This window comes from Hemiscyllium ocellatum, chromosome 24 (assembly GCF_020745735.1).
Source record: "Hemiscyllium ocellatum isolate sHemOce1 chromosome 24, sHemOce1.pat.X.cur, whole genome shotgun sequence".
In the NCBI taxonomy this organism is placed as follows: Eukaryota; Metazoa; Chordata; class Chondrichthyes; order Orectolobiformes; family Hemiscylliidae; genus Hemiscyllium; species Hemiscyllium ocellatum.
Genome location: NC_083424.1, coordinates 26,567,843 through 26,591,638, shown reverse-complemented (window position 1 = coordinate 26,591,638; position 23,796 = coordinate 26,567,843). Strand labels below are relative to the sequence as shown.

Genomic DNA, 23,796 nt, shown 5'->3' with positions numbered 1-23,796 from the left:
TGGACCGAAGTGTCTGTTTCCATGCTGTACATCTCTATGATTCTAAGTTCATATCCAAAAGAAGGATTCCTTTAAAAAGCCGTTTTTTAAAAGAAAATCTTTATTTTAAATACATCAGTACAATTCATCCTTTACTGACAGAACTGGTGAAGTTTTTTTTAATTCATTGGATGACGATGTCACTAAGAGACATTTATTGCCCATCCCTAATAGGACAGAGGGGCAGTTGGAGTCAACCACATTTCACGTAAGTTTCCTTCTCTGAAGGACATTAATGAATCAGATAGGTTTTTCTAATAGTCATCATTAGACTCTTAATTCCAGACTTTTATTGAATTCCACCATGGTGGGATTCAATTCCAGGTCCCATTATTAGGGTCTCTGGATTAATAGTCCAGTAGTAATACCACTAGTCCACTACCTCCCCTGATACATTCATGAAAATTTTCTTCAAGAAGGTTTTGACATTTGGATGGCTCAAACATCTTGATTAGTTGATGACAGATTTGGACAGGCATCCATATTAATATAAATAAAGTAATGGAAATGAATTGAACTTATTACTTTTTGTTTACTTATTTTTTAAAAAGCAGCTATGCTTTCCAATATCCCATGATGGGCACTGTTGTGGGGTAAAGAGTTAGAGTTGAAGTTAATGACAGAATTTATCGTAGAAGGGAATACTGGAGTTCCGGGGAGAGAGAGAGAGACACCAAACAACGGTGGTCAGCTGCAAGTTTTCTCTCAACCCAGAGCACGTCAAGATACTTTTATACATTTTGCAATATAATAGGTCAGCGATGAGGCTATTGTCTTTGTAACATAGTTTGTTAATTGTAAACATTGCTGAATTGTTGATAATTTCAGTACAATTATTGTCAATTCCAGCGCAGCCTTTGTTAATTTTAGCGCGGTCGTCAGTTTCAGCACAGACATTGTCAATTTGAGTGTCTGCACCAAAATCCATTACTGTAGTGATAGACGCTAATCACTGTTCCTGAGAAGGATGATTACTGCAGCCCTGGTTATTAGCACTTTGTATTGAGTCTGTACCAGCATTTCTATCAAAAGTGTTGGCTGGTCCCAGATACTTTGGCAGGCAGTAAACGCTACTCAAATGTGTATTCTCTCCCCCACCTGCCTTACAGTAATCAACTAGGTTGAGAGTGCATTGTGCTGGCATTCTGGTGGCCCCCGGCAGTATCTGTGTTTGCTCTGCTGTCTCTCTCCATATTGTGGTCCGGTGGCCATCTTGTCTGTCTGTCCTAGTGTCACTCTGCCCTGTGCCATCTCCCAATTCACTCACCCCTTTGTGGTCAAGGAGGCAACTTTGGAGATCTCCCACAGACCAACAAGTTTACATGTAGAGGTAGGTCTTCTCTCGGAGTTCCTCCTCCCTAGGGGTATCACGGAGTGCCAATTTTGCTGGGAACTTTTCTGTGGTGACACTCGCTGCTGACACAGTTCTAGTCAGTAGCGCCTTACAGCAGAACTTTAAACACCAGAGAAGGCCAACACGGAATCACAGTATGGGTGCATTGAGAACCATCCCATGTGCCAAATAGGGCCTCCAAAAATTATCAACCAATTTAGCCAGCTGTGTGTAATTGTAGCTCCCTGTTGAAAATAATCTAGCTGGACTCGGATATTTTTGATGGCTTCTATTATGTTTGAAAAGTAATCATACAACTGTTACCAAACTCCCCCTTGCTGTGCTAATTGATAATCCACCGTGTAACGTGTCTGCTGTGTGTAGAGTCTGAGTTCAGCCAACTCTGTATTCATTGCTTCCAGAGCTTTTGAGGTGTTATTGCCGAGGATAGTCAGGCCACATACAAGGTAATTTCAGTTTTTAGTGCTGACAATCCTGCTGCGCCCCCCCGAAGATAGAGATCCCCAAGAATCTATACCCCAGTGGGAGTCTGCCAGTCAGCACAGAACTCCTGGCTGATGAAGGAGGCCACTTTCCTTCTCCAAACATGTTCCCCACTGGGGCATGGTACAGTAAGGGGTGCAATTGTCCCTACAGTGAACAGGTTTGGGAGGTTTGGAGTGTCTGTCGGGTAAATCCCCTTAAATAAAAAAAAATGCCTTAGTCGCACGGTAACATACATTGTCCTGTCCTTCCATCTGTCTGTCCACCCATGTCGCCCCTGATCCCAAGTGTCCCTCCCCAGCTGGTAAGTATCAATGGGGTATGTCCATGTGGCAGAATTGACATGAATGCCATTGCACTGACCACATATGAACTGACTGCCTGCAATCACATTCAAGCATGTCTGCTCGCTGCAGATGCAGGCAAACTGTCCCCTGGTGACTGTACAGCACTGATAAGTACAATGTGTCTGAACATGAGTCAGGTTTGCGAACCAGGGCATAAACACACTCCCATCCTGCCCTAAGAAACAGAGTGGGTAATTACCAGGTTTTAAATGGGGCTTCCCTTCCCTAGGCTGGAGGGCCCAGCCCCAGGGACAGGTGGCCCTGCCCTGCTGCACACGTCTCCCCTGGACTCCCTGTACGTATTTTCTTATCTGCCCCTTATGTGGCGCTCCCGAGGTGTTTACTGTATGCAGTAGAGGGGCCCATACCAAGGTGGCCACAAATAGAGATTCTACTGATCGCGCCAGTGGGTAGCAGACAGTTCGGTTCCCATGTAAACTTAGGTGGTTTTTATAGAAGAGGTGATCTTCAAATCCTGACATGCTTCTGCCAGATGCAACACTTAAACATAGTAAAATACATACAGGTATATATATTTGCAGTGAAATAAAGTTATCAAAGTCTTTGTTTTCATTAGGAGGTGCAATTGTGCTTTTGTGTGGTTTGTTCTGTTGTGTTTTCGGTACTCCCCCGGGATGACAGTCTTGTCTGCACCTGGGAAATGGTCAATGTAATAGGAATCTTAAAATGGTTTTAGTTGGGTCCAGTGCTTCCATGTGCCTTTTCCTTTAATATCCGGGCAGGAACAGGTATCCCCACTTATTACCACGTCATATGGTCCATTCCATTTTGGGGCAAAGCCTGGTTTGGTGGTCAGTACTCGCATCAGGACACAGCTTCCTGCTGCTAGGACCTCAGGGAAGATTGAGTTCCCCTGCTTTGTCCTGTTTATCAATTACAGATTTCTGCATCGCTTTCAATTGGGCACTTAATTCTATCACATACCACCGAATTTTGTCTCTTACTGGACCCACATCGGTGCCACCTATGATTGTCGTCTCTGGCAATTGCATTGCTTACCCGGTCATTAATTCATATAGCGTTAGCCCGATTGCCTGATTCGTCATGGCTCTTAATTTCATTAGTATGGCTGGCAGCACCTCAGCCCACGTTCTGCCTGAGGTTTGCATAGCCGTGGATAAAGTATTTTCGAGTGTTCTATTCATTCTCTCTACCATCCCTGAGCTCTGGGGGTGATAGGGATTGTGAAAATTTTATCCAATGCCAAGTCCTGGTCATGACCTGGTCTGTAAAATGCATCCCTTGGTTAGAGTTGATCTGGAGGGGTTCCCCCACTCGGGGATTACCTCCTCCGCTAATATTCTGGCTACAGTGGTCTCAGTGCAGCTTTTGGTTGGGAATGCTTCTACCCACCAAGTGAATTGGTCTATGATGACCAGGCAGTACGTTTCCCAGGTGATCGTGGCCCTGTGAAATCTACCTGAAGGCATTCCCAGGGTCCCCTTGGTCTGGGCTGATGTCCCATCCTAACTTTTATGGATCTCCCTGGGTTATGTTGTGCACAAACCATGCATCTGCAGCAGTATTTGGCCATATCTCTTCCTATTCCCTTCCACCACATTCTCTCCCTAGGCTTGTAATCATGGCCTCTCTACCTGTATGGGAGAGCCCATGGTGAAGTTCAAGCAATGTGTTCTGTATACACGCTGGTGCTACCACCTTGTCTGCTTGCCTCCAGACACCATCCTCCCCTTTGAGCACCCCTGCAGTTCTCATTTCTCTGTCTTCCTGCCGGGTGTCCATTTGTAGCTGCTGAATTTGGATAAAGTCTTTTGCTAATTCAATAGTGGCCATTACAGCCTTGTCAATGGCTTCTTGTTCTGGGGTTTTCTGTGCTGCTTGGTCTGCTGCCTGGTTTCCTTTGAATTTTAACCAACGTGGACTCTTCTTTGCTGGCTCTTTTTATGGGCTTTTATTTTTATTGCTGCAGCCTCTTTTGGCTGTTCACTGGCATGTAATAGCGCCTGCATTTTTAATCAGTGTTTGATAGAGGCTCCCCCTGCAGTGGTGAGCCCTCTTCTACCCCATGCCACCATGTGGTCACAGACTACACCAAAAGCATATTGACTGTCTGTATATATATTCACGGATTTTCCTTTTGCTAATTCCAGTGCTTTGGTGAGTGCTACCAGTTCGGCTACCTGTGCAGACTGACTTCCAACAATCCTTCCGGACATAACTGTTTCTAATTTATAATTTACCACAGCCCCACCCTGTTTGGGGCGACCCTGCTACATATTTTCGTGACCCAACACGAACAGGGTCTCCTCAGCTGTGTCCAGGAGGGGGGCGTGAGGGTATCCTTTATTCTCCTCCTATCTTCATCCCCATCTATATCCCGACAATTGTGGGGATCCTGTGTCTAGAATTCCCTCAGTTGGGTTTTCACCAGTATCCTTAACTAGTACCACAGATTGACTTGGGGGTAAAAGAAATGCCTCTCCCTTACTGTAAAAGCGAATTTATTCTGGGACTCAGTGTCTAACAGGAAAGACCAGAACCCATCGGTTATGTCAAAAACGGTAAAAATCTTATATTCAGGGCTAAGCCATTGAAAATAGTGGAGGGGTCTGCTACAATGGGGTGCAATTTGGGGGTGATCTTATTTAGTCATGTATAATCAATGGTGAGCTGTGGCTCCCATCAGGATTTATTACAGGCCACATCGGGGAGTTAGTTGTGTTTGTAGTTGCTTTCAGGATTCTCTATTTCACTTGTCCTTTTACTATCTTCACAACTGCTTTTCCTGCTTCGGGTTTTATTGGGGATTGATAGTGGGGCTTATGCCCCGATCTGGGAACCCTTATCTGGTCTATGTTAACTAGACCGGTATCTAACTTTGTTTCTGCCCATGCTCCAGGGACAATAGCGCAGATGGCTCCAAATCCCCCATTTTAAAGGTTCCAGTCCCTACAGGTGGCTATATCCACTTTAATAGTTTCAAGGTGATTGTAATTTTCCCAATCTTGGTCTTTCAACTGTCCTGTCTAAGCCAAATCAATTTTCCTTTTGCACAATTGATTACAACATTATATTCTCTCATGAGATCATTGCCCGTTATGGTGTCCACGTTATTTTGGCATACACAGAATTTCATGTGGATACACATTGTTTATTTCTATAAGGGTAGTTTCGCTTAGATAAGCCCAGTGTTTTATCCCCTCCTACCCCAGTTAAGTGAATCATTTTATTTGTGTGGGGTAAGGGTAAGTTTGTGATAGATACAGCCGCTCCTGTGTCTACTAGCATATCACATTTCCTCCTTCCTATTACTGAGGGCACATAAATTCTCCCCTCTCCCTTAACCTCACGAATGAGGGTAGCTTGTCAGCTCTGCTGGCCTCGGGACTCCCGCGGTTCCGTGGTATTTGAGTGGTGTTTGGAGGTGTCCCATGCTTTTCCCAGCACATTGCTTCTATATGTCCTATTCTGTTGCAGTGGCTGCAGTACGTTACATCGTTCCCTGCTCTAACTCTTGTATTCTGTCCTCCAGCTCTTTCACGTGTTCCTGGTCCTTTCTCCACCTACTTGTGGAGGCACTCACTTGTTCAATTAGGCCTGCTAATTGGTATAACAACATTTTCCTGATTTTTTTTTAGTTTTACTCCGTTTTTGTTTATATATTCATTCTCTCTGTTGTGCAAATTCTTTTCTTCATTTGCTCTGTCAACTGTCTGTCTTATATTTCTCAATAAGGGGACGTGCAGTTTCCCCTTAAAACTTTGATCTGCCATTTAACAGACTGTGTATCCTTGGTTACTCCTCTACCTCTACCAAATTGGTTCTTACCCCGGTTCATGGCCTTTGACCAGGGCACCAGTAACAGAAACTCTGCTCGCAGTGCCAATTGTTGTGGGGAAAATCATTAGCCTCAGAGTCAGAGTCAGGGTTCAATGGCAGAGTTTATTGCACAAGGAAATACCAGAGCTCCAAGGAGAGAAAGACACCAACAGCAGTGGTCACCTGCAAGTTTCCTCTCAACCCGGAGCATATGTCAAGATACGTTTATACATTTTGTAATATAATAGGTCAGTGATGAGGTTATGGTCTTTGTAACATGGTTTGTTTATTGTAAACATTGCAGAATCGTTGATAGTTTCGATGCAGTCATTGTCAGTTCCAGGCCAGCCTTTGTTGATTTCTGCACGTTTTAGCGCAGACATTGTCAATTTCAGCAGCTGCACGGAAATCCATTACTATAGTAATAGGCGCAAATCACTTGTCCTGAGCAGGATGATTACTGCAGCCCTGGCTATTAGTTTGATATGGACTCAATACAAAGTTCTGTCAGCATTTCTATCAAAGGTGTTGGCTGGACCCAGACACTTTGGCAGGCAGTATACACTACTCAAAATGTGTATTCTCTCCCCCACCCACCCTGCAATAATCAACCAAGTTGTGAGTGCATTGTGCTGGCATTCTGTTAGCCCCAGGCAGTATTTGTGCTTGCTCTATGAGCGAGAAATTTACAGACCTGTATGTAATAATGATAATTCTGAGCTGTGTATGTAAATGTGGAAATATGCATGGCATTACCTAATGTACAGTCCATCAAATTATTTTATGAATATTTTACAAATAAAGTATATTTTTGAAATAAAAAAAATTTGTGCTTGCTCTGCTTTCCCTCTCCATATTGTGGTCCGGTGGCCATCCTGTGTGTTAAGAAGCCAATTTAGGGCTCAGCAGCCATCCAGTGTGTCAGTGTACCCAGTGTCACCCTATCCCGTGCCATCTCCCACTTTAGCACCAATTAATATTAACCAATAAAACTGTCATGGAGACAAAAGCTCAACTAAAATTTGACACAGACAGCTCTATACTTTAGCTGGGATGTTCTCCTACAGACAAAAAAAAGTGCCCAGTACAGATGAGTAGGAGAATCTCAGCTGGACAGGTTACTGGCAGCTAACATCTTTGCTCATCCTGCCTTTACTTTCAATGCTACCACCATCAGTGACAGGGTAGGAAGAAGGAAAATCCACTAGTGCTGTCTTTATCAAAACCGAGAATTTCCAAAACTTCCTGGTAGCAGCAAAACTGCACCATTTACAATGGCATGTAAGATCCAAGTCATTAACTAACGGAGCATCTACATGCTCCTATAAATGCATTAAACTTTATCAGATGCTACTTCGTTTTTTTCATCTCATAAAATTTTCTTCAGTCGAGAGAGGTGGATGGGCCGATCCAAAGCATACTCAATGTAAAATATCATTGTTACATCAGTTTGCTAACAATGTGCTTGTACCAAAGCAAAAAAAAATTCACAAGCTGATCTATCTCGTGGTTTAATTATTAACAAATAGGAAGAAGCCGCGCCCATTTTCCCACCCCAACCCTCAACTCAAGAATAAACCTATGGATGTAAGTTTTCAGCCCATCACTTAAATACTTTGTCATTGAAGTAATTTTCGCATCTAAATACATTTCAGTTGTATTGCAGTGTGACCAAAATAGTTTGACCATATCACATCTCACTTTACTCTGGGTATAGACAAGGACAGCAGCATCTGAATACAAGATGGTACACTTTCCACAGAACCAAAAAATAAACATGGAAGTTTGCAGTTAGGATATTCCACAATCAGAACCTGAGAAACAACATTCAATTCAGGACCTCTGTCTCGTGTGAAAGCCTTAAAGGTGGAAGGATGTTTTGAGAACAGAAGAGGAAACAAAGTAAGACATGAGCAACTATTTGAAAAGGTTCACTAACCTCTAATTGAAGGGCATCAATCTTTTCATCTTGACAAGTGTCACCCTCGCACTCATATTGGACAATCTTTCCATCCGTTTTACTGGCCACCAAACGATGAACATAGTTATCTATAGAAACCAAAATACAACTTCAATAGCGATATTGACCAAATACACTGAGTCATTCAACAAATATAAAATGCATTGCTAATTGTTAGGATTTCAATACATGAAATTTACATTCTTTCACAATTAGTGAAAATAATTGTATGTGCCAACATCCTAATAAGAGCAGCCTCCTACCTGAATTTTTTTTTCACAATCAGAAGAAACCCATTACAGGAGATATTTAAGACTTTTTTTTAAATTGGCTTTCCATGAGCTAATTAAACCAGCAATTTGAGAGGCAAAGATTGGCTTTCTCATACTCAAATCGATAAAGGTTACATGAGTTGCCATTCTCAAAAGAGATCTGACGAAGCCCCTTCAGAGCAGAGCAATCTTAAAGTACTGCCAAAGCGGAACACAAGTATTAATGATGAAGCCACTGGTTCCACTTGAACACTTCTTAGGAGACTCCTGCTTTCGGGTTATGCTTCACACTCCCTTGGTGAATCAGGAGTGTTAATGCTTACCAAGCTTGGAAGGACAGTGATATTTTCAGTATCTTGTCAGTAATATAAATAATACTTGAAAAATATCAATATTTGCCTCTGCTCATTTTGTATTTTATTTCTCAATTTTAAAAAAGATCAATTTCAAATTGAATCACTGACCTTGTACAACAGAATAAATATTAGCAATTGTCAATCAGCAAATGATATGAAAGGAAACACAATATCAAAAGCCAACATGATTACAATATCCATGAAAAATCAAGATATTCAGAGTTTTTAACACCACTGTTGTAATTGCCAGAAAGCTAATTGTTTAGTCGAGTGTTAATGTAATTTAACTCAAAGACTATTTGTTTCACATATCTACAGCTGCCTGATTTGAATTCACAGCCAGAAACAAGTAGCAGTCTTAATGCTAGAGTACCAAGCATTAATAATTGTATTGGTATAAGAACATGCCTTATTTAGTAAAAGTACTGAAGTTATCTTAATTTCAATTAAGGCAATCAGTGATAAGGACCACTGGTTACAAAGCTATATACTTGAGAGAAAAAAAAGAGCTATTTCTTGCAAGAATTACCTCCTGCGTAGTCCCAAACTCTGTGATTGGTCAGCTGCATGGCATATGTGTGTTGGGTTTCCTCAAAGTGTTTATATGCATGACGACTGACATATCGGCCACATCCTATGTGTCCACATATCAAACAAATCCACAAGTTCTGTATGAGATGAAGGGTGAAAAAAAAATTTTTTTAGGTGACATTGAGCATAAGTATCTTCAGACTTATCTGACATAGTTTCTGCACTGTTAGCAGTAACACAGACTTTTTGATTTGGATGAATGAGAGAATCCTTATCCCAGTACATGGTCACCTTTTTAAAGGCTTGACAAATACAGCCATAGTCAATGTTTTCTGGGTGATCTTCCATTCTACTGCACACAGATTAATGGTCCAGTTGAAATTTTCTTACTTTTGTTTATTTTATCCTTTATTTCTTGCTCACTGCGCCTCATTTGCTTTCTCATTTTGGTCTTAATTTTATATCTGTTAATTTCAATTTGTTACTTCATTTCTCTCATTTGGTTGTCTCTTATGTAATTTTCTCCTCACCTGTGTGCATCCTATTCTTTCTCTTTATCAGCCATGCACACAAAAACACTTAACTATGAAATAATGCCAGATGAAAGTGAATTGGGAGTCTAAGATGTCTTGTAATCCCATCATTTGCACAGGGAAATGTGAATTACTAAATAAAATGTGCTCTCTATCGAATCAGTTCAAACCAAAGGTTCAACTGCCAAATGGACAGCAAACACTAATGAACATTAATCAAAAAAACCAGTAGACTGCAGATGCTGGAAATCTAAAATAAAGACAGAGTGTTGAAAATACTGAGCAAGCTATCGCAGTATCGGTGCAGAGAAACTGAGTCAACGTTCCAAAGCTGATGTTCTGATGAAAGATCACAGGTTTGGAAAGTTAACTGTTTGTCTCTAGAAATGCTGCCATATTTGTTGACCATTTCCAGCATTTTTGTTTTCATTGCAATGTACAACACTGGTTTCCATGGCAGTTAAATAAGAGATTAAAATTATTTAAAGCAGCATGTAAAGGCTACAAATGACCAACATGTTAGCCAACAGCATGAATAAATGTAGCTTTACAAGACTGGATTTCTTAATAAATTAAGAGCTCTTGACGTGGCTTCTCCAACAGTACAGTCTAAAGGTATTACTACTTAACCCTGCTTTATATAACAGGTGTGGTATTGAAAACAAAGTAATCTTGTTACTCCACATGCATAAGACAGAACAATCTGAACTACAAAGCATTTTTTTAAAAAACTGGTTAGATAAAATACTTTAACAATAAGGATAAAGTGAGACTCTGGGAGTTATCCCTATTCTGAAAGCTGTGACACTTAAACAGCATTGTTTAAACAAAGGTCAGTAGTAAAATAAAACTGGAATTATCAATTGAAAATTAGCAAAAACCGTAGAACAGTTTACATGTATAAGCATTACAGAACCAGTGCACAAAAAGGAAAGAGTAAGGCACACGGTCCTATGACCTTTGAATGTCAGGTTTAAATTCACTGTACAAACACTCCAGAAAGTAAAAAGAAAATAACCTCAGGATTAAAGTTTATTTTCCTCATCACACTAAGTAAAAGGAGTCTTGGCAGTCTCAATTCATTGCTTTATGGCATCAGCTCACCACACACAGCTGGTTAGAGTTCTGATGAATGGAGCAATCTCATTTAGGAAATCTTGGTAGGAACGTTGTGAAGATTTGATACAGCAAGGGCTTCATTATTCAGGATATGACCAAGACACAATGAGTCAGACACTAATTTTCTCTGCACTAGCTACAAAGGTGACTGACAAAGGCTTGAATGAGACACCAATACCACAAGTGGATAATATGTTAAAGTCCATAGTCTTAACAATATTCATGTGGCAAACATTCCTTTTCAAAGGAAACACAAAGAGTTAGTACCTGACATGCTTTAAACATTTTATTTATCAGTCTTGCTTACCTCCTGGACTCCACATTCAAAACATTTGTTTTCTTCAACTGGCTCCGGGGTCTGACAGTACCTGCAAACCGGGCATCTAAGAGAAAGTAAAATTCCTAGGTTATTGATCAAACTAGATAAACAAACTTCTTTAAAACATGAACATTTACAGAAGTGCAAAGGATAATAGCATTTCTGCACTTTCATACAGACTATGAGGCCAAACAGACATACAGGCCAAATGCAGAAATAATTAGTACATTGTCCTGATTTCGGAAATACTCTCATAACCACAAATGCCATGACCGTTTTGGTAAAAATAACTAATGACTAGAAGTGAGTTTCAAATCAAGATACAAAGTCATCGGGTAGAATTTATTTATCTTGAACAAACAAAAGGCAGAGAGAGAACAGTGTGACACAGTGAGCTAAAATATCAAATTTCCAAATTTAGGCCAATTTGGAGCTATTCCAGTTTACAGCCATCTGATTTCACCTGGCATGCTTTCTGTTAATTTGCTTTCACATTTTCTAAACCTGCCGCGTCACAACAAAGCAAGCTAACAATTGCACTAAATCCACCAACACACAATTGCTGACTGAATTTGAATAAAGAGGCCAGGATTCAGTTCTAGAAATCAGAATTATTCTTTCATTATCAGTTTAATTCTGTAGTAACAGAGTACACCATTAGTAACTTTTCATCCATTCCTTCATAACTGATCTCGGACCTGACACAATTCATTTTCTCATCTACTGAAATACTCCCAGACTACATATCTATGTACATCTGAAAGCATCCATATGTAACACACACATGTGATGTATGTAAAGCTGATTTCAATGAGATGGCTACATGCTCAAAGAGCTTTTCCTTCTAAAAGCCAAATCATCAACTGTCAGGATTTAAATACACTTATTGCCAAGCTAGGTCATATAAATATTTTTGTGCTATGTAAGAGTTTTGCAGTGTGGATCTCTGAAAGCATATAACATAGTATCTTTAACAAAATATTTTACCCCACACTTTACTTCAAATATACCATACACCAATTACGCAGACAACTGGAGTTGCTAAGTGTAGAACTTATTTGATAGCCATCCTGTGTTTTCACAGTTCAAATTCCATGCAACTTACGTTGTATCCTCCCAGTGTTGCAAGCAATGACTATGAAAGCTATGATTACAGAGAATTGTTAGAACACCATTTACAGATTCGTCCATTCTTTCAAGGCATACAATGCATGGTGGCAACTCGGTTACACCCATTACAGGAAGACTGGCTCCCTAAAAGACAAAGTATAAAATCATCATGAAAAACATCAAAACAAAGGTGAGACTCATACAGTCACAACAGGAGATATAGAATGGGTTTGAAATAGCTACAGCCCTATTAAAAACATAATGAGAAGTCAGTTAAAGAACTGCTGTCAAGTAGGAGCATATAATTGAAGCTTAAGAAAAGCTATTATTCTTTCTTCAACTCCACTACTGGAACTTTCAAACATCAAGCTTCTCCTTCTATCAAGATAGGGGAGATGAAGATAGTCGAAGACAGACATTTTCAAAGTTGCCTTGGCTGTTTTAATCAGGAGGTTCTAAAGGAACATTTATGTTCCTTCTTAAATTTTCTTTCATTAAAGAAAGAATGAATGGAGGGGCAGTTCTGCTTACAAACAAAACTAAGATCAGAAGCCACACAAACTAAATGACAGAGTAAATGGTGTTAGGGTTTCAGATTGGCAGCAGATGCCTATTTAGTTACAATATTTGAATATATTAAAATGCAAACTTTAGTAAATATGGCACAATACCTACATCCTCAGATTTGATGACCTCAGCCCTTTCCACATATACCAGCTGGCAAACGTCATCTTCAATTGAATTAAATTGCCGACCATTACAGGCAGTATAAAAGCTGTCTGCTTCAGCCTGAAAAACGGACAGAGTTAAAAAAGACTGCACTGGAAAAAGCAACATTTCTACACAACTAAATCTACAAATCAAATTGAAACAAATACCATTACTTACCTGTGAACAGAATTTGACAAGAACCATATATTGGTTTGGAGTTGAATCCCTTATTATTTTCATGTGCTCAATTGAATCATCAAATGGTGCAACAAATCTCATAAGATCGTGGCTAGTCATGGTGGCGGGGACAGTAAGGATACACAACATGGCACTGCGTCTCACATCTTCTTTTAAGGACGTCATCTTGCTAAGAAGAAAAACAATACGCCTTAACTCTCCTAGAAAGTGCAAGATGACAGTCATGAGTAGTAACACAAAATCTGCATTTGGTACTATTGGTAACAAAAAGAGATGACAGTTTTTACAATGAGTACACCAAATAATTAATGCTTTTGGTGCAAACCAGATGTTCAAGTATATCCACTAAATGGAGGATATGAGCAAATTTTTGGATTGTGTCCATAGGTATATTCATTTTAAGTCAAAACACTGCAAACGTGCCAGCTTCCCTCAAAATACAACCTAGAACTGTTGAGGTATACTTCATGTGCAAAACTGTGCCACTTAATATCTTCGTTATCAGGCCGTGGGAAAGCCCAGCATACCAAAAGTACCAACTGAATGTTCTATCTTACCATCCTCAGATCTCTAGCATCACAGACAACAGTTTTCAATCTATTCAATTCGTTCAAATTATCTGTTTTAGACAAACAAAAACTATTGAGCGACTGAATGAATGAAAATTATGGGCATGTTCTCCACAGTCATAGATGTACAGCACAGAAACAGACCCTTCAGTTCAACTTATCCTGAACTAATCTAGTCCCATTTGCCAGCACTTGGTCCACATCCCTCTAAACCCTTCCTATTCATATACCCATCCAGAGGCCTTTTAAATGTTGTAATTGGATCAGCCTTCATTACTTCGCTTTCTGTATTCGACAGGTTCTATACAGAATGCTATTGATTCTCACTCCCCGAATAAAGAAGTTTCTCTTCATCTCTATCCAAAATGGCCTACCATATATCCTGAGACAGTAACCTCTTATCTGACCACACGCAGCACCAAAAAGTCCTGGTCAAACTGAAGTCATGAAATTAGAGGACCAATTTCATTGCTTCCAAAAGAAGATGGCTAAGTTGCCTTGTGGTTCAAATGTTACTTGGCACTTGTGCCAGGCAACGATCATCTGCTTCAAGATGATGTAAAGACGTGCCTTTTAAAAACTTAATGGCATTACTATCATCAAATTCCCCCATGCTTTATAATGGTCTAGACACACAACTGGATTTGCCAAATAAATAAGTGGACAAAAGAGCAGATCAGAGATTGAATATTTTGTGGCAAGTAACTAACCTCCTTATTCCTCCAGAATCTTTCCATTACCTAAAGGGCAAAAGACAAGAGTGAGATGGAATATTTTACTTGGCATGGACAACTGAAATTTCAATAACTGTCAAGAAGCTCAACATTGACCAGGACCACTTAATCAGCATCCCATCTCATCACTGACTCACTCTACTGTCAGTACAGAGTCACTGCATTGCAAATACACACAATGTAACAACTGATTAAGGTTTCTTTAAAAGCATCTTCTGAACTCACAACCTATACCAACTAGAAAAACAAAGCAGTAAGCTCATAGAAAAGACAAGCACTTGCAAGCTCCCCAGTAAGTCATGCATTTCACTGACTTGGAAACTGATGGACACTTTACAACCTTTGGGACAAAATCCTAGAACTTCCTACCCAAGCACAGGAAGCACCTTCAGCAGATGAAGTCAGTGGATCAACTCAATAGCTCACCAACACCAAGACAATTAGAAATGGGCAATTATGTCTAAATCCAGTGAATAAACAACAAAAAAATTTGGTAACTGAGCACTATCCCGCAAAACGTTTTATTTTCCATTAGCCCTGCCTCCCCAGTGCAGATCGGCAGTTATTGTTATCAGAAACAGCTCCCACCACTCCCTTCTACTTAATAATTTTTGAAACCACTCTTTTTAAGTAGGTCACTTCTACGAAATAACAAAAACAGAGGCAATATAAACCAAATTCCTACAATGAGACAAGAGAGATTTAAGGATCAAAGGAATAGAAATAAGAACTAAGAAGATGTGTGTGTGTGTGTGAGAGAGAGAGAGAGAGAGAGAGAGAGACATCAGAGCATTCAATTACAAACAATTTAAAAGGTATGGCTCTTTGATTTAATACGAAGTGAACAATGCAACTACTGTTTAGACAAACGTGCAGCTTGCAACACAACTGTACTTCACTGATTAATACAAAACAACCATTCCCACAGAATTAGCACCGCTAATTTGTCAGTATTCTTTTAATTAAATGAAGAAACATGCAGAATCTTGAACATAAATTATAAATGAGGTACAATATTCCCAGACATTCCTCATTATTTTTCTGAATAACCCAAGGCTGGTCATGGTGACCAATGCCATCAAATAGGCTTCAACACAGTCAGCGAGTATTCATTTAATTAAAATTAATTTTGTTCCATTCTTCATTCTCTTCTTCAATAACCTTCTGAAACACTTGGAAATGCTGTAGACACTGAAGCGTTATAAAGGGAAATGATAAATGGGGATCACATGTTCATCAGTAATTCTGATATCTCCATTCAAAATATTCAATTAATTTCATCTATTTGTAGCCGCAGCTAGACACTGAGCATTCTTAATTTACTTCAAATATCCAGCAACTGCAGGCTTTACATTTTATTCTCCATTATATTTGCATTAGGAGACATTTTTCTTTAATTTGTCTCTTCCTCATCAAAAACAAAAGGCAAAAGAATTTGTTCCAAGTTTTGCAAAAAGCTCCAGACATAATAGCATCTCTGAACAGGTTGATTAGTAACTATCTGTAAAGCAGATTCAGAGGGTTCTTCCAGTGCAATGGCAGTGCCCCTACCTTTGAGCAAGGAGGCCAGGGTTCAAGTTCCACCTGATCCAGAGGTGTAATATAACATCTCTGATGTTGGTTGGTCAAAAGTATAGAAAAAAAAACAGACCCAGCACCTGCCTTCCTGCTCTCCCTACTTCTCCATCACCTTTGATGGTCTGAATTGCTCTTAATGGGCTTTGCAATTTAAAACAATTACATGGCTACATAGTTCATTTAATGGTGGTGGTTAGTAGTTAAGTACAAAATATCTCAAAGTAAGTTGATGAGAAAGAAAACGGGAAAAAAATAGCCAAGATAGAAAATTCCAAAGATTCACTAACCAGAGAGTTAAAAAAAATTCTCACCTCAAATAAATTACATCCTTTTTTTAAAAAACATTGTGTCCCCCGGTTCCAGATTCCCAACCAGGGGAAACATCTTACCTTCATCTGCCCTGTCTATCCTATTAAATATTTTGCAGGTTTCAATGAGATCACCTCCCATTCTTCAAAATTCTCAAAAATACAGGCCCCATCTTGCCCAATTTCTCTTCAAAGAACAGTCCTGCCATCCCAGAACAGGCTGGCAAACCTTCATTACACTCCCACTTTCCCTGAGATAAGGAGACGAAAATTGCCTACTATTTCTCTTGACCATCAGATTCCTAGTTATCTCATACCTTTCCTCATTCCTCAGTTTATCAGTCACTCTTCTCCCATTTTCTTCAATTTTGTTTGACCACAAAACCCTCAATTCATGTCAGTGTTCTTCCTCTCATCCTACCCAGCAGATCACATTGGTCCTCTTATCCTCTTCATACATCACGGTCCTCTTTTCCTCTCATTAGTCAGTGGTACTCATCCTCCTCCTTTATTCATTACTTGCTTGCTGAGTTCAGGCTGCCATTTTTTAACTACCCAAATCACCCACACAGCCCCTTGTCAACTTACAGCCACAACACATTCACCAATCTTTTGGAAACTATTGTTCAGCAGACTTAGTATGGAAAATTCAATTACTAAAAGTAGGATAAAAAGGTCATATAAATTCTAAACCGCAAACAGGAATGCCATGTATTTATCTCAAAATATTGCTAATTTAAACACATTCCTCACTCCTGTCATTAAATGCTTCCTAAAACGTGGCCTGACCAATAGCAAATGATCTAAACTGGGTGCATTAGCAGTAATGTATCATCCCACCCACACTGCATGTGTTTATTCCAGTTGAGGTAACACATTCATTCCAGATCAAGAACAGTTTTGAATGACTATATACTTCAACAACTTCAAACACAGAATAGGAAGCTATGAAAGCTGATTACCAGCTAAAATAAATTACTGAACATAGTTCCAAATCTTTACAAAGCAATAGTTAATCAATGTAGTGTCAAGAGCAGCACTCACTACTAATATCAAGTGGCTATATGGAACACACCAGCAAAAGTTGTCTTGTTAATGGAACTTCAAAGTGAAATGATAGGCATGTAAAACTTAATAGCAAAAAAAATGTTTTTTTGAACTACAGATACAATTCACTATGCACATTATTTTCAAGTCACAGTAATTAATGAAGGTGGCAGATGCAGGGAATGAACTGGGATTAATGCAAACCATTACAGCACATTAGAAGGTTGCACTACTAAAATTAGATGAAATAGATGGGAGAAGGCTCCCATGGAGGATCACCACCAGCATAACCAGTTAGGCTCTTTCAATTGTATAATTTCAATATAACATTCATTTGATTAAAGTTTCATACTTGCAAAAAGGTTACAAAGAATCCAGAATTTCTCAGTCATAAAACCCTTGCATCTCCTTTTTCTCTTTGGGTAGCGAGAATTGGACATTTTGCTGTCGAATTGTGCCCACCTAATTACTACATTAGTAAAGTATATATTGCTGAATAGCAATATGAAATCAAAAGTCTGAATTATTTACAGCACGAATGGGCACTTCTTAATTAGCCTGCTCATGGAATAACCTGATAATTTTGGTGTAAAGTTGCATGAAAGCACAGGTCACAGCATCAGTCAGAAGAAAGCTCTATTGACCTAATTCCTCCTTGCATATGCTGATGCATCAGCTGTACATTTTATAGCATTCTTTTAAGTTTAGCTAACTGAAGTCTGCAAAAGCTCAGTGGGTAATGTCAATACTAAACTGCAAAGACCAGAAAGTCCCATCTCTGTACCACTCTGTACCAAATTGACTAATCCCCACTGTGACAGCAGTTGAGAGGTTACAGTAAACCACAGCAGCACTGGCTTAGGGACAGTAAATCACCATCCAGTTACGTCTGCTGGAAGTAGGGAAGCTAAACTGGGAGCAAATTATAACCTATAGTTCACAGGAGCAATGTACTGAACTTATCAACATCAGTAACTTCTAAAACAGCATTGACAAGTCAGCAAAGTGGATGAATAGTTGGCAGATGAGGTTCAATGCAGTGAAGCACAAAGTGATGCACTTTGGTAGGAAGAACACTGAAAGACAGTATAATATGGGAGTTACGATTTTAAAAGGGGTTCAAAAGCTCAGGAACCTGGACGTAAACATACACAAATCATTTGAAGATGGCAAGACAAATGGAGAGAGCAGGTAATAAAGCTTACAGGATCATGGTTTCATGAATAGAGACATCGGGTATAAGAGCAAGGAGTGATAGTGAGTTAGAGTACTGTATATAGTTATGGGCACCAAGTTATAGGCAAGATGTGCACGCATTGAATAAGAGAAGCTATCTTCCAGGAATGAAAACTTCAGTTATGAGAATAGGCTGAAGAAGTTGGGATTATTCTTCTTGGAGACAAACGGCTCAAAGGAGATTTGACAGAGGTTTTCAAAATCATGAGCAAGCTGGACAGAATGGATAGGGAGAAGTTGTTCCTGCTTGTAAAAGGAAGAAGAAAGGGAGAGCACAGATTTAAAATCACATGCAAAAGTAGCAAGAGTGAAGTGAAAAAAACTTTTTCATGGATACTTAGGGTATTGAACACACTGCCTGGAAATGATGTGGAAGCAGGTTCAACTAAGGTATTCCAGAGGGCATTGGAAGATTATCTGGATAGAATGTGCAAATGTAGGGGGGAAAAAAAACAGGAGATTGACACTGGGTTGTTTGAAGAGCTGGTGCAAGCACAATGGGCCAAATGGCCCCTTCTATGTTGCAACAATTCTGAGATTCAGTGATTCTAGAGGATACACCTGGGTGGAAAATGTCAAGGATTTCGTAAAAATATTTATGAACATTGTAGTCATTCTATTCCTGATGTCACTTCATTAATCAAAACAGCATTTTGTTTTTGTATTACATATTGCGATCAAAACTCAAATAAATGTGCAGGTTAAATTACAGAAAATTAAACAAGTACAAAAAATTAAGATGATTTGTAGCTCAGATTGAGGTTTTGAACGTAGGTTTGCTCACTGAGCCTGAAGGTTAATTTCCAGACGTTTCATCACCCTACTAGGTAACATCTTCAGTGGGCCTCAGGAGAAGTACTGTTGAAAATTCCTGCTTTCTATTTATATGTTTGGGTTTCTTGGTTGGTGATGTCATTTCCTGTGGTGATGTTACTGCCTGTGAAGTCACTTCCTGTTCCTTTTCTCAGGGGGTGGTAGATGGGGTCTAACTCAATGTGTTTGTTGATAAGAGTTCCTGTTGGAATGCCATGCTTCTAGGAATTCTTGTGCGTGTCTTTGTTTGACTTGTCCTAGGATGGATGTGTTGTCCCAGTCGAAGTGGGACGTTTACAAAATACTGCTAAAGGGCTGTAACAAAAACTACACTGGACAAACAGGCAGAAAACTAGCCACCAGGATACATGAACACTAACTAGCCACAAAAAGACATGACCCTTTCTCACTAGTATCTTTCCATACAGATGAGGAAGGACACCACTTTGACTGGAACAACACATCCATCCTAGGACCAGTCAAACTAAGACACGCACGAGAATTCCGGTACTCTATGAACAAACACATCGAGTTAGATCGCATCTATCACCCTCTGAGAAAAGGAACAGGAAGTGACTTCACCACAGGAAATAATATCACCACAGGAAATGACATCACTAATCCAAAGAAACCCAAACATATCAAGAGAAAGAACTTGCAGCAGTGCTTCGCCTGAGGCCCACTGAAGGCGTTACCTAGTAGGGTGATGTAACATCTGGTAATTAACCTTCAAGCTCAGTGAACAAACCTCCATCCAAAAGTCAAAAGATAAACTCAAAGTTAACATGAAACACTAAAGTAGTCATCAAAATATGCAAACAGAATATATTTTAATGTTTTGCTCCTCATATACAGGATTGCTTATCTGGAAATTGAAGGCTGTGAACATTTTTCGAAAACTTATCAAATATCCAAAACTTAATTGAAACAGGCATTAGCAGAATATGCTGAACAAACAAGAACTTAGCCATGATTGCTGAGTTTTGGTACACATTTATTTCTTGACACTGCTGGGAGTTGGACAAGAACCACATTATTGAAGAAGGTGAAAGTTATCAGAATCATGGGAAGTGAAAAGTGTTATGGCACCTGGTCAATTATAATCCTCAGGATATTAATGGTGGTAGATGTAGTAATGGTAATGCTAAATATTAAGGGACGATTGTCATTTCCTGGTACTTGTGTGGTGTCAGTGCCATGTTAGTTGAAATCATGTTAATCAAGGACCGTTTGTGCTACTAATAACACACAAAGTGAATAATGAGACAACCTCCAACAATTTGATGATGATAATAGTGCAGTTAGTTCATCAATAAAATATAGTCTTCAAGGAAGTGAGGGTGACAATATTCAACTTTCATGAATGAGCAGCATGGAGAAATACAGGACAAGCAAAATAATGTGAAATTGAAGGGGGAAGCAACATCCTTGCTAAAGCCTTCAGTATGACTTGAGCAAAATTTCCTCCAACAGCAACGTAGCTGGCATTACCAAATCACAAATGTTATTACTATATTTTGCATTAAAAATGTTTGACTCTTTGAAAACAACTCATTCCTGGGACAGCATTCATTTCCCAATACTGTTGCCTTTGAGAAGGTGATGAATCAACTCTTTGCACCATTACAGTTTGTGTGGTGAAGACTCTGAAGAAGCGGTGACATATGCTCTACTATATGGTAATGACCTTACAAACATAACCCTCAATTCTCAAAGGAATCCTATATTTGAAGGCAAGAAAGTCACCTAAGAGGAACAAAAATTTGACTGTTTTTCATTTATTGTGGGGAGAAATAATAGGCTACCTGCTGGGTTGGTTGCAGATGATATGTTGGCTTGTCATGTTTGCAAAAGCACCCGGGCATACAAATTGTTTTGGCGATGCTGGAAGATGACACATTTATAGTGTACAAAGCCTTAACAAGCTTGGAAAATTAATCTTTCAAACACAAAGATGCAATATGTTTAAAAACAATTTCTCACTCAGTTTTGTAGAGATGCATGATTCCATGTACTACTTCAACTGATGAATTCCCACTAAAGAAAGAAATTTGGTCAGGCAGTTGTTTAGATGGAGAGTCTGGTGCATTCCCACTTTGATCTTTGTGCACTTTATTATTTTCATTTGGATCAGCAGTACTTGCTTTTTCCAGAGGGTTGGTGCTACAAATGGTCTTTTGCTCTGATTTCAGTACACAATCCACAGTATCTTTGTCTGTAAAAAGATGCATTTCATATCAGGGCTGTCAAAGAAACATCTTCAGTTCACAAAACAGATTAGCAATTAACAAGACAATCTCTCGAATGATGTAACGACCAGGACTTCCTGATGCTTAAATGGACAACGAGTCACTCAGCAGCCATGTCAAAGCCAGTGGGCTCATGAATTATTTAAATTCTGATGATCCATTCAGCTTTGAAAGTCAGCAGATTTTTCTGTTACACCTGCAATTTTAGATCTATTGTCTTCCATTCACATCATCTTATTCACACGTAATGCTGATACAACTGATTAATTACTAGAATGTAACACTACTTTTCAGGTGTCCACAGCTGTCAAGGAAAGGCTACCAGCATCCACAAAGATCCATCCCACCCTGGCAATGTTTTTCTACAATCTCTACCATTGGGGAGTAGGTACAGAAGCCTGAACACACGTGCCAGCCAGTTTCGCAACAGTTTCTACCCTACTGTTGTTAGAATACTGAATGACTTCACAAACACTTAACATTCACCTGTACCTGTGTTTTTGCTTTTGCCAGTGTTTACTTATTTATTTACTTATCTATGCTACTTAACTCTGATCTGCCTGTTTTGCTCACAAGACAAAGCTTTTCACTGTGCCTCGGTACACGTGACAATATATTCAATTCAAATTCAAATTCCATCTGGATCAAACTGTACTTCTTTCAACATTACTGTCCCGTGAACTTAACCTCTTAGTTTAATGGAAGGATTTTTAAACATAATTGCACCAGCTCATCTCATGACTACATGGTCAGAAACTCCTCAAAATGTCAATTTATTGGAAGGTTTAGATGAGACGTTGATACAGAAATCCAATTAGGAAAGAATTGGCAAGAGAAAACAAATGCTTTAAATTCCAAGTACTTAAAAATAAGGAAAAAAGTCAGTAATTGGACTGTAATTCAAAACAGCACAAATGAGTTGACATGGGTTCTTTCACGAGCATATTAGAAGAGAGCTGTGGCCAGTCATCTCAGCTCAAGGACCTCAATAGGAGTGCTTCACAAAACAGTCTTGGCCCATCATCTTCAGCTGCTTCATCAGTGACTCTCCAACCCCATCCACCTTCCTCCCTCCATACCCCCACCCCACAACATTCACACTACATAAGGAGCAAGCATTGACGGAGTTGTGATATTTTGAATTACAATCCAATGACTGACTCACTTTTATTTTCAGCACATGAAATTTAAGAAATTGTTTTCATTTGTCAATCCTTTCCCAAAACTACTGAAGGGTTACCTTGATGTTTCTATATCAAAGTTTATCCACCATTGACAAGGCACAAGTCAGACATGGAACACTCATCAAGTGTAGCTCCAGCAACACTTAACCAAGAAAACTGACACCACATGCACAATCATTCACTTCCTCCAACAGTGAAGCAGTATACCACCTAAAAGATACACTGCAAAAATTCAGCAGTTCCTTGTACAGCATGTTCCAAACTCATGACCAAGTCCAGCTTGAAGAACAAGGGCAGCAGATACATACAAACACTACCACCTGCAAGTTCCCTCCAAGCCAGTCATTATTCTAACTTGGAAATACATTGCTGTTCCTTCAATGTCACTCCATCAAAATCTGGAACTCCCTCCCTAACAGCAATGTGGTTGTGGACTGCAGAAGTTCAAGAACATAGCCACCATCTTCCAAAGCCCACAACCCCTAAATTAATTTTAAAACCTTCAGAGATTTTGGAGTAGTAGGCTGTTATTCTGCAGAATTAAATCAATATACAGCAGCATTGAATTTTATTTTAAATTTCTCCCTCCCGAAGGTACTGACTCATAGCTACTTTCGTCTTTCCTATTGCAGGAGGAGTAAACCCAATTAAGCACCTACATCCATTTTAAACAAGACCACCTTAGCAAGTTTCAGCATTGACCAGGGATTTTAAAGCTCAAGAGCTTCTGTTTCTGACACAAATTAAATACAACAGCATGAGCTGCTGGAAGCAACATGTAGGCTAAACATTCATTCTACTTCTCTTAGCTATCTAAACCCAAATCAATTTCTGCAACACTATATTGTTCTTTTGTTTACAGGAACCTATCAGTGATCAACCTGCCCTCTGATCTCTTCAATTCCTCATCCACTCCAGGTCGGAGCTTCAGTAAAAGGAAAGAGG

General features: G+C 39.4%; 1 protein-coding gene across 1 annotated transcript in view; it reads right to left on the bottom strand.

Moving 5' to 3' along the window:
• brap (BRCA1 associated protein) overlaps positions 1-23,796 on the bottom strand; it is a 38,903-nt gene that overhangs the window by 9,805 nt on the left and 5,302 nt on the right. Inside the window, exons 3-9 of the mRNA XM_060843970.1 lie at positions 21,402-21,633; positions 13,113-13,302; positions 12,900-13,013; positions 12,220-12,368; positions 11,103-11,178; positions 9,142-9,280; positions 7,964-8,073 (exon numbers count right to left, since the gene is read on the bottom strand). Of these exons, the coding sequence (XP_060699953.1) occupies positions 7,964-8,073; positions 9,142-9,280; positions 11,103-11,178; positions 12,220-12,368; positions 12,900-13,013; positions 13,113-13,302; positions 21,402-21,633 (1,010 nt within the window). The remainder of the gene's footprint in view (positions 1-7,963; positions 8,074-9,141; positions 9,281-11,102; positions 11,179-12,219; positions 12,369-12,899; positions 13,014-13,112; positions 13,303-21,401; positions 21,634-23,796) is intronic.